We start from the raw sequence: 16214 nt of genomic DNA, 5'->3' as shown, positions 1-16214 counted from the left end.
ACAGGCAAACTGTCGCAAGTACACACACGCATGCCACACCCTGTGAAGACACACACCATCTGTGAAGTTCCTGGGTGACAAACTCACACACACACACATGCGCTTAAACACATACACACTGTGAAGTTTGAGGGTGGATACACACTCTGGAACCACCTGTTTTGCTAGTTGTCTTGACGAAACACACCAGCTGTGAGGAGATTGTCAGCGTTTGGGAATATTTCTACGAAAGTTATCCATTTTATGATTAATTCTTAGTCAAAGTGAAATTTATAATATTCCCTCATAGGGTTCCTGGGGGGTCCTGTCAACACTATATTTCTATTGAGCTGTTTATTTCACTGTGGATTAGGATTTATCTATGCAGATATTAAGATTTATAACCACTGCATACTACTTGGGTTAGACTGTTAAGAAGCTATCGAGAGGAGCAGAACCAAGAATATACGCACATGCACTCCAAATAGCAAATGAACTTAAAACTTCAGACGCTTGCTCTAAGCAAATTTTCAATTTGCGAGAGAGAGAGAGAGAGAGACTCTGACACTCCAACTGTCACCGGAGGGGTCTTACCTCAGTGACGCGACCATGGTCATCTTGACATGACTAAAAAGCTGGGCCTGGCCGGTGTCAACCGACAGACATGTAACTGTAGTCTCTGACTGCTTGAACAATCGGCTCAGTCTGGATCCGCCACTGTCTGGCTGGCATGCATGATTAATGTAGCTGTCAGCAAATCCCAGCTTCAGTAACTTGATGGTTGACACACACACACACACACTATTTCTAATATGTGCTGTATGTCAGGCATTTCAGTTTAGTTAAGTTTGAGGTTTGACCCTTAGAAAGGGCCACTTCTCACGTGCTGGGTTAGAAAACATCTGACATGCAGAGCAGAATGCTGTCTGTCACTCCCCTCCTCTCAGTGTGTGTGTGTTTGTTGCTATCCTTAGCTGGCAGATGAGAGAGGACATCAATATTTGAACAAAAGGAAGATGCACCCTTTCTTCAGGCAAATGCTGGGAGGGAGGGAGGGAGGGAGGGAGGGAGGGAGGGAGGGAGGGAGGGAGGGAGGGAGGGAGGGAGGGAGGGAGGGAGGGAGGGAGGGAGGGAGGGAGGGAGGGAGGGAGGGAGGGAGGGAGGGAGGGAGGGAGGGAGGGAGGGAGGGAGGGAGGGAGGGAGGGAGGGAGGGAGGGAGGGAGGGTTGGAAAGGGTGAGGGAGATATAAAGTGAATTGGAGAGCGATAAAAAGAGAGAGGAAGGGAGGGAGATATGGGAATCTGTTGCGTTGTTTTGGCCCCTGAGAAGTCCCACCAAGCCAGGGAGAGTGGGGGTAGTTATATGGGGTGTGGGGGAGTGTATCTGCAGTCTGCTTGATGTCAGAGTGAAGCTCATGGGAGGAAGGGGGAGGAAGGGGGAGCAGCGAGGAGGGGCACAGGTCCCTGTCAGGCAGGCAACATGAAGTCCTTATGGAGAGACTCTCAAGACTCTCTCAAACAGCTCCACGGCTCCCGATACACTGTCATTTGCTGATGGCACACACACGGTGTGGTTTTCCAGCAGCATATGACTGTGTGCCCGGTGACTCCTCCAGCCAGTCTGGTACCACAGCAGGCCTTCAGAAGCTCATCTGTGCCGGGCTGTGTGGGGGCAGAGGGCTCCAGAGCATAGAGCCACACTGGGCCTCTGGAAGGCAGGGCCAGCTCATCCGGTGTGTGCCCGCTCCAGTAAGGGGAAATCACACAGGCTGGCTGACCACGCCAGCCTAACCCTCCATCCTCCCCTCCATCCTCCCACCCCTTCCCTCCATCCTCACCTCCCTCCATCCTCCCACCCCTTCCCTCCATCCTCCCACCCCTTCCCTCTATCCTCCACTCCCTCCATCCTCCCCTCTCTCCATCCTCCCCTCCCTCCATCCTCACCTCTCTCCATCCTCCTCTCTCTCCATCCTCCCCTCTCTCCATCCACTCCTCGCTCCATCCTCACCTCTCTCCATCCTCCTCTCTCTCCATCCTCCCCTCTCTCCATCCACTCCTCGCTCCATCCTCACCTCCCTCCATCCTCCCCTCTCTCCATCCTCCCCTCCCATCCCCTGTGGAACACACCGACCCGCCTGTCAATCACATCGTTGGCTGGGCCCGCAGCACCATATGGATGTGTGCGTTTGCAGGTGTGTGTGCGTGTGTACCTTACACGTGTGGGCGTGTACTACATGTGTGTCTGTGCGTTTTGGATATGTCATTAAATCCCTCGTGCTGTATTAGCTGCACCCCCACAGACACACACACACACACACCTTACACCTTGCTCCCTGCGTCAGCAGAAACAGATGCTCTTCCTGGAAAACGCCTCTCACTTTCTCCGACTCCTCACGCCCACGCCTCGCCGGCTCCACGCGGCCCGTCCCCACCTCCGACCCCGAGGGCGAGCCCGCCCATATGGGCGCTAGTTTGGCGCCCGGTCCCCTTGCCGCACACAGCCCACGACCCCCCCCCCCCCACTCCCCGTGCTATCTCTGTACGAGATGCAGCGTTGATTATCGACAGCCCGAGTGAATGTGTGGGATTACAGAGTCCGCTGCGGCGCAGATAAAGGATTATGCAGTGCGACCGGAAATCTAAAAATCTGCATGATGTATTCCTGTCCGTGAAATGAGATCCGGGGAGGGAGTTGGGGGGGGGGGGGGGGGGAGGTGTGTGTGGGGGGGGCGGGGGAGGGGGAGGTGTGTGTGGGGGTGTGGGGGTTGGTGCACTAAATACGAAATACTCTGTCAGGTTTTCGAAACCTGTTTTCGAAATGTCAACATGGTCGCGTGTTCGTAATTAACAAATGATTATGCCACCGCCTCTTAATTAGCAAACAAAGAATTAATTAGAAGATTTGTTTGTTAATTTATGATTTAGCAGCTGCTTTCGGCATCTGAATACTGTATCATGCGGGTAATGATATGCTATTTGGTAAATGAAAATATCAACCAAAACAAAAGAAACTTTCTGATTGGGTCTTTGGTGATGTTAGCTAGGCCTCGTTATTGGCTGTTGCCTATGGAGATGAGCCAGTGAAAGCCAGTGGACGGTGTTAGTCCAGGTGTTGGAGGCAGCATTATAAGACTGCTGCGGATCGTCATCGGCAACAATAAACCTGAACATTTGAAATAATATGCTTATTTGATTAGGTTTCAATCCAGTGATTATTGGAGGACAAGCGAGGGCAATGGCCTGTTTTATGAGAAGTCGTTTAGTTATGATCCCATTCTCTCTCTCTCTCTCTATCTCTCTATCTCTCTATCTCTCTATCTCTCTCTCTATCTCTCTATCTCTCTATCTCTCTTTCCACGGCCTTACACCCCTAGAGGCATTCTCAAATGAGCTCCATCCGTTGAGGTTCCCCTTCCATCCCTCCCTCCCTTCCCTCCCTCTCCACTCACATTACCGATATCGGAACGATCTCTGCTGGGTTGGCCTGAGTCATCTTGAAGTGCGATGGTTGGAGGAGGAACTTGCAGGCGAGACCTCAAAGCCCAGCGGAGCGTGGTGGTCCGGTGGAATGGAATTCAGCTGCCTGAAGAGAGACCTCGTCAGTCCAAACAGGGACCGGACACAGGGGTCGGCGCTTGCTTGGTAGTGCTTCCTGGTTGTGGTGATGACACATGATGACACGTGTTGACGTGTCAGCAGATGTATTCTCAGACCACTTTGTTTGTTTGTTTGTAAATATGATACCGGATACCGTATGTCTCAGTGCATCAGGAAGTGTGTGTGTGTGTGTGTATGGCTGTTTGCGACACATGCATCCGTGCTTGTGTGTGTGTATTGTATGTGCTTGTGTGTATCCGTGTGTGTGTGTGTGTGTGTGTGTGATAGAGCCATTGATCGTTCCCGGTGGCAGTGACATCTTGTTTTCTCTCCGGCTGGCTAAGATCTATCTGAGGACCCCGCACCTTATTGCCAGGGAAACCCATCAGCCGTAGATCACCGTGGAAACGCCGCAGCGCGGCAACGGTGTCCGCTGTCAGGGTTGAGAGGGGAGCGGAGGTTCTCACCAACCCGCCCCGCCCCGCCCCGCCGCCCACTCCACCTCACCCGCCCCCCCCCCCACCCACCCAGACTCCGGTGGTCATGCGCAGCAGATGATTTGCTGACGGGGGGGGGGGGGGGGGGGGTGTGATGGCTGGGGGATGTAAATGAGACTGAGGGACGTATGTCGGATGAGCGGGGGGGGGGGGGGGGAGGGACATGCGTGTCAGTGTGACCTCTCACCAAACAAGTCATTAACTCGGGCCTTTTTTTCCCCTTCACCCGACAGCTGTGTCTCTCTGCGTCCGCGCATGTTTACACACGCGTCTCGCATGGTGTCGCGGCGTGGGCGCGAGGGCGAGCGCGTGTGCGCTCCGTGTCACGCGTAACCACAAACAAGCAACGCCGCGTGTCGCCTCGCTGTGTGCAAACACGCTGCGGACGCGCTGCAGACAGCACGAGCCGGCCCGGGGCGAGTCATTTGGAAATTAAAAGCTTGTCGGGATATTTTTTATCTCTCCAGTCTTGGGGGGATGGGGAGAAAGGGAAGCGTGGAGGAGGGAGGGAGGGAGGTGGAAGGGGGAGAGAGGAGAAGCAGAGAAAAAGAGAAAAAAGGAGGGGAGAATTAGGGGAGAAAGGAGGGCAGGAAGGAGGATGCGAGAAAATCTAACGAAGAGTCAACTGTATAATCCCGGATCGAGATTGGGAACTCACCCTCGCTCCTCGTAGAGGAAACACACACGTGCGCCTCTAAACCTCTTACACACACACACGTTCCAGGAAAGGCTTGTGAGATTAGCGAGGGTGTAATTACACCTGCTAGGTCTGGGAGACATCAGAGTGTGCCTGAGGAGAGCAGAGCTCAGGGCTGAGGGTGTGTCACAGAGCCCCCTTCATTTGGTGCCAAATCTGCCCTGGAATACTGGATTTGGAGGGCTTGGTTTTGACCTAAGGGCCCCTATTATGTTTACTAGGAGGGACAGGCACTGTGTATTGTGTGGGTTCAATGTGAGTATTTACAAACCTCTGATCCAGTCCCCTGACTCTTCTCAATCTGCATACATTGTTACCCAGACTCTGTTATGGATTATGTCTGTGGATTACTTCTGTCTGTGGATTACTTCTAGTGATTGCGTGGTTTGGTTTAGTTTGGCAAAAAGGTTTGTCGTTTGAAGAAGTTCCACAGAAACATGAGTCAGTCGTGGGGTTTGGGAATATTTTTCACACGTCTGCAACACACTGCTCCGTCCTCATTGAACTCGTTTTCTGTACAAAATCCAAATGTCCTGTGTGTGTGTGTGTGTGTGTGTGTGTAGGGTCCAGGAGTGAGTCCCTGCAGCATGGTCAGTCGGGGACTCTACCTCACTTCCTGCAGGAGCCTGACGACGCCTACATCGTCAAGAGCAACCCCATCAAGCTGCGTTGCCGGGCGCGTCCGGCCCTGCAGATCTTCTTCAAGTGCAATGGAGAGTGGGTCCACCAGAGCCAGCACATGTCCCAGGAACACACCGACCAGGGGACAGGTAACACACACACACACCCCCAAACACACCCCCAAACACACCCCCAAACACACCCCCAAACACACCCAAACACACCGACACACACCCCCAAACACACACCCAAACACACACCCAAACACACCCCCAAACACACCCAAACACACCGACACACACCCCCAAACACACACCCAAACACACACCCAAACACACACCCAAACACACACACCCAAACACACACCCCCAAACACACACCCCCAAACACACACCCAAACACACACACCCAAACACACACCCAAACACACACCCCCAAACACACACCCAAACACACACACCCAAACACACACCCCCAAACACACACCCAAACACACCCCCAAACACACCCCCCCAAACACCCCCCCCCAAACACACCCCCCCAAACACACACCCCCAAACACACACCCAAACACATTTAGCAGACGCTCTTATCCAGAGCGACTTACAGTGAGTACAGGGACATTCCCCTCGAGGCAAGTAGGGTGAAGTGCCTTGCCCAAGGGCACAACATCATTTGGCCCGGCTGGGAATCGAACCAGCGACCTTCACTAGCCCGATTTCCTAACCGCTCAGCCACTTGACTCCCTGTATGCACGCGCACACACATTCGGACGCGTACACACACAGACACACACTCCAACAACAAACATCTTCCCACACGCACTCGCTCACGCACACACACACGTTCGCATACAATTCCAATTGGAATCGAAAATACAATAGAAACATGTCATTCATCAATCACACACACACACACACGCATACATGGGTACGACTCACAATCAAACTCTTCACATTGATGAACACGCACACTTAACACCACCCAATCTCTTTTTCATTTTCATCACTCCTGCTTCCGGGGTCCTCATTTCAAGAGTTATAAAACGGTGCTCGTATAGCGGGTAGTAAAGACAGGACCCTATAGCATGAAGCGGCTAGCCTTTAAAGCCGTCTCCCTGACTGCGCCCGGGGCTAAGACTTATTCCGCCAGTCCCGTAAAAGCTCTGCTTTACCGTACGTGTCACACTTAATCCAAACTCATTTGACATCGGTTAGGGCATGAAAGACACGCGATGGTCCCGTTTTTTGCGATTCGACTTTGAACTCTCGAGGCTGCAGATGACTGTCGTCTTCTGATGCAACGGGTTGAAATGCCCGCCTGTTGTCGTTCGACTTAAGAACTGTAGTTCAGGTTTCCGAAAGTGGCGTTTTTTTCTCTCTCTCTGTCTGACGCTCTATCGAGCTCTTTATCTCTTTCTGTCTGCCTCGCTATCTCTATGCCTTGTGTATTTGTGCGGCAGTATAAAAGTGAGAACGTTTTTGATCAGTCTTTTCATTTTGTAATTTCAGATTTTTCCATCGCTTTTTTGGCGTTGACTACGACTTTTGCACAGTACATTCCAGAGTTGTGGTAGCATTATCTTCTTGAACTCTTATCAGTCCCCACGCAGGTCTTGACCCCACCAATGCAGAAGAGCCAACATAAACAATGTCCCCTCATGAAAAGAAACCCTTTTGTCATTAGAGATCAGATTGCCCTTTCACCTAATTGGCTTCCTGGCTTGTTTGAAGCAGTTCAAATGAAGGTCAGAGATTTATACGGAATGTGTGTGTTGTGTTTTGTATTCGACAACGTTGATGCTTCACTTTAACACACAGCACGGATCATTATCTCCCTCCCTCTCGCCCCGGAGTCACATAGGGGCTCTCCTGTTCCTCTAAATCTGTCCTACCTGACAGCTAGATTCATAGCCCTGCTCTCGTCTGCCTCCTTATCACCACTCAAACCTCTGTCCACTAAGAAGACGAGGAGAGGTGGAGAGAGAGAGAGAGAGAGACAGAGAGAGAGAGAGACAGAGAGAGAGACAGAGAGAGAGAGAGAGAGAAAGAGAGAGACAGAGAGAGACAGAGAGAGACAGAGAGAGAGACAGACAGAGAGAGAGACAGAGAGAGAGACAGAGAGAGAGACAGACAGAGAGACAGACAGAGAGAGACAAAGAGAGAGACAGAGAGAGAGACAGAGAGAGAGACAGAGAGAAAGACAGAGAGAGACACAGAGAGAGACAGAGAGAGAGACAGAGAGAGAGACAGAGAGAGAGACAGAGAGAGAGACAGAGAGAGAGACAGAGAGAGAGACAGAGAGAGAGACAGAGAGAGAGACAGAAGAGAGATTACAGGAAGTCTGAACAGGCCACCTGGGTCACAGATCTGTGCAACAACATGGTCAATGTGTCCACCTGATATCTGGAGCTGCCTGACCTCCGTCCCCGTGCTGTGAGCGAGCCAACTCTGACACTGGAGGGGTCAAACAGCACCTCTGAAAGGAGAGAGGGCCGGGCGAGGTACAGAGACCAAAGGCGTCCGCACACACCATGCATATTAGATTGTTAGAGAGTTTGAGCACGGCCGCGACCCCGTGGGTGTGCAGGGGCCTCGTGCCGCGAGACGTCAGAGCTCATTCTCGTTACGGGCGAAGCCCCTCCGCAGGGGTCAGGTGGGCTCTGACGGCGAGGCGCGAGGAGACGCCCCGACATGATCGGGGCGGGGGGAGGGGGGGGGCCACGGTCTTTTTTTCATCGAGAGGTCGCGTCGGGTTTTTGGACAGCGCCCGGCCCGGCCTGTCCGTCGAGGCGTCCTGGAGAAGTCACGCCAGCGGACAGCTCCGCCGGTCACCCCGGGCGACGGGCGATGCCACTCAGCGCGGACGCCGTGCGGTCCGGGGTCGGTCGGGGGGGTGGGGTGGTTGTGGGAGGAGGAGGAGGGATCGTTATTCTTCTGACGTCCAGCTTCTGCAGGCCAGGGGCACGCAGCCAGCGGCCCGGGCCGGTTTGTTTTTCGACGAGGGCCAGGGTGTCAGTGAGTTGCTTTTCGAGCGCTCTGTGTGAGCTCTCTCTCTCTTCCTCCCACTTCCTCTCCCCGGAAAAAAAAAAACGCACCCCCCCCCCTTCCCAAAAAATCGACTCAGGCCTGATATTGTGTGGAACTGTAAATTGAGGCCATCTTCTGTTTTCACACATCCGGCTTTTATTCGACGTAGCGAACCTCCCAGGAGGTGTTCGTCTATCAGCGCGTTGTGTTCAAAGCCATGCAAATGATTCCAAAACACTCATCTCTACCATGTTTTATTTATGCCACGTGCCAATGCCAGCCCCAGACAGCAGCCACTCCAGCCTTGGCATTTGTCAGCTTCCCATGCCACTCGAGCTAGGAAGTGGGCTTCTTACCTCCTTCGCCTCTCTCTCTCTTTTACTCTCTCTCCTTGCTTTACTGGAAGAAATGTTTGAAGTACACAACAGCTCTCTCTCTCTCTCTCTCTCTCTCTCTCTCTCTCTCTCTCACACACACATCTCTTGTCTTCTTTTTTTCCCCAATCCTTCCAGAGCTCCTTTCACAGTCTCGTTCCACCAAACACAAAGACCTAATCTCTCCAAAATGGAGAGGGCTGGGGTTCTGGGTAGCCAGGTTTTTCTTTTTTCGCAAGGGTTTGTGGAGAAGCACCCCCCTCTCTCTCCCTCCCTCCCCCCCTCTCTCTCTCTCCCCCCCTTTCTCTCTCTTGCCTTCCTCTCCCTCCCTCCACTCCCCCGTCCTTTCCCCCCTCCCTCCTCTCTCCCTCCACTCCCCCCTCTCTCTCTCTCCCTCCTCTCCCCCCTCCCTACTCTCTCCATCCTCTCTCCCTCCTCTCTCCCTCCACTCCCCCCCTCTCTCTCTCTCCCTCCTCTCCCCCCTCCCTACTCTCTCCCTCCACTCCCCCGTCCTCTCCCCCCTCCCTCCTTTCTCCCTCCACTCCCCCACCCTCTCTCTCTCCCCCTCTCTCTCTCTCCCTCCTCTCCCCCCTCCCTACTCTCTCCCTCCTCTCCCCCCTCCCTCCTCTCCTCCCCCTCCTCTCCCTCCCCCTCCCTCCTCTCCTCCCCCTCCTCTCCTCCCCCTCCTCCCCCTCCTCTCCCCCCTCCCTCCTCTCTCCCTCCCCTCCCTCCTCTCCTCCCCCTCCCTCCCTCCCTCCCTCCCTCCCTCCTCCTGCGTCGTTGCCTGGCCGTGCCGTGGCTCTGGCGAGCCTTGTGACAGCGGGGACTCTAGTGGACGGCGGCAGGGATCCGGAGAGTGTTAGCGCGCTGCTGAATACTATCGGCGTTAATGTCTGACACCGACGGGAAGACACGGGCACTGGCCGGCACGTCAAAACAAGCCGCCAGGCGGACGCACGCAGCGATCTCTCTCTCTCTCTCTCTGTAGCGCGGCAAAGAACTGCCTGTTGATAACCAGGGTCAGACGAGACACACACTCCCACAGACAAACATCCCACGGCTTAGCTCTCAGGTGGTAGCGCTGGGGCGGCAGCTCACAAATGGTTGTTCCAGTCAAACGTCTGGCTCGGGCCTCGGGGAGCAAGGGGATGAGAAGCTGCAGCCACGAAAGCGGTAAACTGTGAATGAAATGGTCCGGGCCCAAACAACAGCAGCGCCAACATGGTTTCGCCATGGGTTGGAGGAGAGAGAGGGACGTGAGAGTGAGAGAGAGGGAGGGAGAGAATGTGAGAGGGGGAGAGAGGAGAGGGAGAGAGGGGGGATGAGAAAAAGAGAAAGGGGGTGAGAGAGGGAGAGATGTAGGAAACGTCCAGAGGTAATGTAGCTGCCTTGTTGGATGCTGTTTGCTACACACTGGCTCGTTGTCATGTTCTGTCCAAGGCTTGTTTGGTTGCGTTCTAGAAGGTGGACAGCTGAATGATAGATAGAGAGCCCCAATTCTATCCTGAGAAAAACAATGCTGTCCTCACATCTGGGGTCATGAACATCGGGAAAACATATTCTATACTCCTCTCCTGCTCCATGGAAACCACTGTACAAAGATGACTCATGTTTCCTCTATTGTTCGAGGTAAATATTTAATAGGTCTGCCTGGTCTTCTTTGTTAATCCAGCTCAAATGTTTCTGACAGCGGAACAATCGTAGCCTCAGTAGTCTTTCGCTGACTTGGTTTTTTGGTAAGTGCTTCTGATAGGCCTAGCTTATGGGAAGTTTCATCTCAGCCAAAACATCAAACACCAACCCTGTCTTCGAATGATTACAGTGTGAGCCTGAGTGTGTGTACAGTATGTGTGTGTGTGTGTGTGTGTTTGTGTGCAAAGCAGCATTGTTCCTGGCACAGGTTTCACAGAGCGGAATGGTGTTCTGAAGGCCACCCCCTATCAAGGTTTTGACACGGTGGCGTTTCTGACTGGGGAAGCGTCGTCGTCGTCTGTGATCACCGTTGAGGCCGACCACTCATGCTAGCACGCACGAGTCACTGCAGGCCGCGGGGCAGCACTCCGCGGGGGGGGGGGGGGGGGGAAGAGGCTGATGGAGGCTGACTCTAATGCACAGAGCACTCCGCTTTTAAAAGCCAGAGACGGGACTATTCCCATGGAGGTGTCACGTGACGGGGCCGTGAACCCCTGGTTATGTCATCCCTTTGGCTGCGAGGGTTAATGCACGTTAGCTTGTAATGTCGCTGTGTGTGTTTGAGGGGGGGGCGGGGGGGGGGAGATTATCGAGTCAGAGTTCCAAGCGCTCAGCGTTCCAGCATTCTCCACTGCTTTTCTTCAGCTTCCCCCCCCCCCCCCCCACACATCACATGTTTTCGTCGGGTACGAGCTCCCCTCTGGCGTGTGGCGACACGCTTCCAGCCCCGCACACGGCCGATAAGGAGGGCGCGGAGCGGGGCGGGGTGCCGACTCGCGACGCAAAATGCGTCCTCATTCGCCGTATCTTCAAAGACGGCATGTTCGGGCATCTTTCTCCCCCTTCCCCATCTTGTGATAAGGGGAATAAGCGCACGCACGCCCAGCTGGATGGCACCTGTAATCGTGAATTCACCACGTTTGAACACCCCCCCCCCCCCCACCCCCCCCCCTCCTGTCACAAAAGCCAGCTCTGATAAACCTCGCCCCGAAACATGGCAGCAGGAGAATGCTATCGGGCCCACTCAGCTGCCGGCGTTAAGACGGCCGGCTCGGCTCAAAGCTCCGGCGTGGGCGTGGAGGGGGGGGGGGGGGGGGGTTAGATGCGTATCAATCTGTCGCCGTGGCTCATCGAAGGTCAAACTGCTCTCTTCCTGCTCCTAACCCTGCTCCCTCCACCCAAGTCACCGACTCTGCTCCGGGAGAGATGAAGAGTGCAACGGAAGGAGAGGAGAGAGAAAGGAGAGAGAGAGAGAGATGAGAGAGAGAGAGAGAGAGAGAGAGAGAGAGAGATGAGAAAGGCCGATAGCGAAGGAGGCGGAGATGCCTCCGGAGGGGGGTCGGAGCGGAAGAGAGGATATCTGTGCCTGCTGACGCTGACCGAGTGGATGATACCCCGATGGAGAGATAGGAGAAAGAGCGGGGGGGGGGGGGGGGGGGGCGGGGGGAGATGAGGGGGGGTGGAGGCAGGGTGGGGCGGACATCCGCTCTTGCGGGGTGTTTGACGGACAGAGGGAGAGGGAGAGGGGATGGCCGTGAATGGAGAGGAGAGAGTGACTTTGAAGTTGCATGAGTCCAGGGTTGTGTATTAAGATCACAGCCGGCCTGCAGAGACATGATCTACCTCCGACAAAGCATGACAGGAGGGAGGGAGGGAGGGAGGGAGGGAGGGAGGGAGGGAGGGAGGGAGGGAGGGAGGGAGGGAGGGAGGGAGGGAGGGAGGGAGGGAGGGAGGGAGGGAACAGGGACAGCAGGAGGGATTACTCATTCATAAAGGAAGTGCAAGAAGAAAGAGAGGGGGCAAAGAAGAAGAGATAGACAGCATCTGCCGATCCCACCCTCTACCCAGACACAGGGAACCCTCAAAGAGTGAAGAATTCTCACTGAGGGGAAAAAAGGGGGTTTCTCCTGACATATGCATATATGTCAGGCCCATTCCACCAGAACCGCGAACGATTAGAAGAGAGCGACGCATAATAAGGACCAGCGGTGTTTTTGACGGTCGAATGACTCCGCGTTTCACTCATGCGTTGATGTGTCCCTTTCGGGTTCCGGCAGTGGATGTGACACACACACACACACACACACACAGCTGGGGAGCAGACGAGCGATGTGGTCTGAGGGACAGTTTGCCCGTGGCGCTCCTCCAGCCCTCTGCTGGGGCCCGCCTGCTGGGCCCCAAAGACAGCCATGTCACATCACACACACGCAGTCCTCCCCCCCCCCCCTCCCACGTACGGACAGCCTTGCCTCCCTGGCCCCTCCCACCTGTCGCCCGCACGGACACGCCTGACGATGCTCGCGCTTGGCGGGGCGTCATCCCGGGGTCTCAGCGCTGAGCCTGACGGCGAACCGAACAGCTCGGGTCAGGAGACACTCAGACGCTGGCACGGATATCTGCCTACTGGGCACCGTACCCACCTGGCATGCAGCAGATAACATGGGCTACCTCAAGTTTAGAGAGGGAGAGGGAGAGAGACAGAGAGAGAGAGAGGGAGAGAGAGAGGGAAAGAGACAGAGGGAGAGAGACAGAGAGAGAGAGAGAGAGAGAGAGAGAGAGAGAGAGAGAGAGAGAGAGGGAGAGAGAGAGAGAGAGAGGGAGAGGGAGAGGGGGAGGGGGAGGGGGAGAGCGTGACAATGGATGATTCATCTGATTCCGTTTGAGCAAGAAGCTCATTTAGGGACCTGAGGGTGTTGAGGGAGGTGAAAGAATGATGGGGAGTAGGTCAGCCAACCATCTGTGGAGGAGGGGATCCCTCTCTGAATTGCTCCTCCCAAGGTTTCTTCCATTGTTTCTCCCGTTGGGAGTCTTTCTAGGAGTTTTTCCTTGTCTTCCTTGAGGGTTTAGGTTGGTTGAGGGGCAGTTCTATGGGCGTATGTGAAGCCCTCTGTGACATGCTTGCGTGTAAAAAGGGCTATACAAATACATTCGATTTGATTTGATTTGAGTCAGCATTCCTTCCAAGGAACCTCCACGTGGGAGGGGAGAGCGGGAGGGGAGGGTGGAGGCTGGCTGGCTGGCTGGCTGGCTGGCTGGCTGGCTGGCAGGCTGGCTGGCTAGCAGGCTGGCGGGGCGGGTGTGTTCCAGTCCTCCTCAGGGTTTTGTGACTCTCTGTCAAGAATCACAATCCCGAACCGACGCGGGGGAGAGCAAGAGGTCGGCCTGGGACTGACATTACGTTTAGTGGTCCCAGAGCAAGACGGAAAAAACTGGGGTGGAGGAAGGATGAGGAGGGGCGCAAGAGAGGAAGAGGAAAGCCTTGAAAGCGGAGCGACGTCCTGAAATGTGAGCCCACGTAGAATCCATTAAAAACCACAAAGACAAGACAGCTGGATGGAAAATTCATGCCGACTCTTAAACTATCCAGGAACATGCTATCAGTTGGCTTGTAGGGGAAAGGAAGACTTTGATCCATGCACATGAGTTTGGGAACGTGGGAGGGAGGGAGGGAGGGAGGGAGGGAGGGAGGGAGGGAGGGAGGGAGGGAGGGAGGGAGGGAGGGAGGGAGGGAGGGAGGGAGGGAGGGAGGGAGGGAGGGAGGGAGGGAGGGAGGGAGGGAGGGAGGGAGGGAGGGAGGGAGGGAGGGAGGGAGGGAGGGAGGGAGGGAGGGAGGGAGGGAGGGAGGGAGGGAGGGAGAGAGAGACAGAAGGGCCTTTTAGAGTATTCTGTCTCCATATTTCAGCTCCCCTGCAGGATCTTCACCTTGGCATTCTCTCAGTAAGCTATTATTCACATGCGTTTGTTCAGGGGAATTATTTGTTTCCATTAGTCACACTGTTTTTTGTTTGGCCACAAATGCCTTGTTTCCTTATCCCTTCCTCTCTCTCTATCTCTCCATCCCTTCCTTTGCCTCTATCTGTCTCTCTCTCCCATTCAATTAAATGCACACAGTTGTACACACAGATATGAAGAAAAGAAGAAATTATTGGATTCTCACACTGTAATCTTGTGTCTAGTCATTTAAACTAGATCATCTACAGATTTGCATATTTTTCCACATTTTGTTGAGAGGGCAATAGTTCCATTTAAAAAACACAATCACCTTGTGTCAGGTACAGACATAAAAAATAAAAAAAACAGTTCTCGAAAGCTGTGAAGTTTTTCTTCCGCTGGAAGAAGCAGCAGAAGGTTCTGTGTGTTCGTTTCAATCCACCAAACCCCTAACAGCCCGGAACGATCATGATGGTGTGTTCATGAGGTCTGAGTTAGGCACAGTACACTGAGCACAAACACAGTCAGTGAGACTTATACACTGGCGTAAAGCTCTTCATACAGAATCAGCCCACAGCGGTTTGTAATATTCCTACCCTTAAACTCCTTCTAAAGCGCCCTAATTCATTTAAAAGATTCCGACTGCTCATCCGTCGATAATATACTTCATCCACTCTGATGCCTCGGAGTTGGGGCATGAAGCTGAAGGATGTGACATCAGGGGATGTCGAGGAAATCCGATATCAACGGGACGAGGCCGATGACGACGGCTTCCACGGTCGCGTCTGTGGCGCGGCACTGCCGCCGAATCCTCTCGCGCGCGTCACAAAGCCGTGTTTGATGGATGTCGATGTGTGTCGCCGTTCGTTCTGTCAGAGCGTCCCACTCAGGGGGGCCCTGGGAGGACTCTCAGTACGAGGGACGTTTACCACGAGCATGTGCGCATAATTAACTGTTTGCCCTTCGGGCTTGGCTCTCTTGGAAGAAGCTGTGAAATCAGGCTTATAGCATGTAAGAAAACAAACACAACCGTCAAGAGAACGAGGACGAGGCTTCCAACTCTGCGCCCTCCGCAAAAGCCCCTTGGTTCCCGGGGTGTTCATCATGAATAGTCAAATGCGTTCACTTTGAACTTAATGAACCGAAGCGATGTTGTGCTCTTTGTGGACCGGATCGTAAATAATTCAGATATGTCAAAAGGAAGATTTGTTTCATTAAAGCGAATCTGCAACAAAAACCAGCCAATTGGTGGAAACGACCAACGGTGAAGAGGAGACCAAGTTTATTGTTTTGTTTGTCCAATTAGGCTCCTCTCCAAATATGCTCCTTTGAAGAAAAGAATGGTCTGTAATGGTGTCTACAGGGAGCTCGTGGGACAGATGCAAGTCCTGTAGTGCAGCCTCTATTGGAAAACATTCAATCTCACTCCTGCCGCCGAACTGTATAAATAGAGTTGTGCTGAATGAACATAAAATCAATAACGATCAGAGTCTGGTTGACGCTCTGCATCACCGGTTCTTTCATTGCCTGGGTGGACATCTATGAAGGGATGATTGTCTGAGCGGTGTTCTGATGACTATGAGAAGATAGGGGTTCAGGCCCATAGAGATTCCACAATCAGATTAGCACAGAGAGACATCAAATGGTAATCTGAATAATCCTCAAAGCGTAATCTCTCTAATACTCCTCTCCTGGTAAAAAAAAAAACCCCGAAATCTGTGCGGAACTGATAATCTTACCGAGTGGATTGTCCTACTAATCAGATTGTCGGCTTATCACATTGATGATCTCCGCGATCATCTGAGCGATGATCTCCGTGATAATCGGAGCCGAAATCCTGTCGTGTGTGTGTGTGCGTGCAGGTCTGAAGATCCGGGAGGCGATGATCAACGTGTCCAGGCAGCAGGTGGAGGACTTCCACGGCCCGGAGGACTACTGGTGTCTGTGCGTGGCCTGGAGCCACCTGGGAACCTCCAAGAGCCGCAAGGCCACCGTGCGCATCGCCTGTGAGTTTGTTT

At 53.7% G+C, this 16214-nt stretch overlaps 1 protein-coding gene across 1 annotated transcript in view; it reads left to right on the top strand.

The window, feature by feature from the left end:
• Positions 1 to 3482: 3482 nt before the first annotated feature.
• The window catches only part of unc5da (unc-5 netrin receptor Da), a 41830-nt gene continuing 29098 nt past the window's right edge, over positions 3483 to 16214 (top strand). The window contains exons 1-3 of the mRNA XM_084694266.1: positions 3483 to 3576; positions 5333 to 5539; positions 16059 to 16202. Coding sequence (XP_084550392.1) covers positions 3483 to 3576; positions 5333 to 5539; positions 16059 to 16202 — 445 coding nt within the window. The remainder of the gene's footprint in view (positions 3577 to 5332; positions 5540 to 16058; positions 16203 to 16214) is intronic.

The sequence above is a fragment of the Hypomesus nipponensis genome, chromosome 27 (assembly GCF_054491055.1).
Source record: "Hypomesus nipponensis isolate SF chromosome 27, ASM5449105v1, whole genome shotgun sequence".
NCBI classification, from domain to species: Eukaryota; Metazoa; Chordata; class Actinopteri; order Osmeriformes; family Osmeridae; genus Hypomesus; species Hypomesus nipponensis.
Note: the sequence above shows the minus strand (reverse complement) of the source record. Positions and strands in the feature narration are given on the sequence as shown.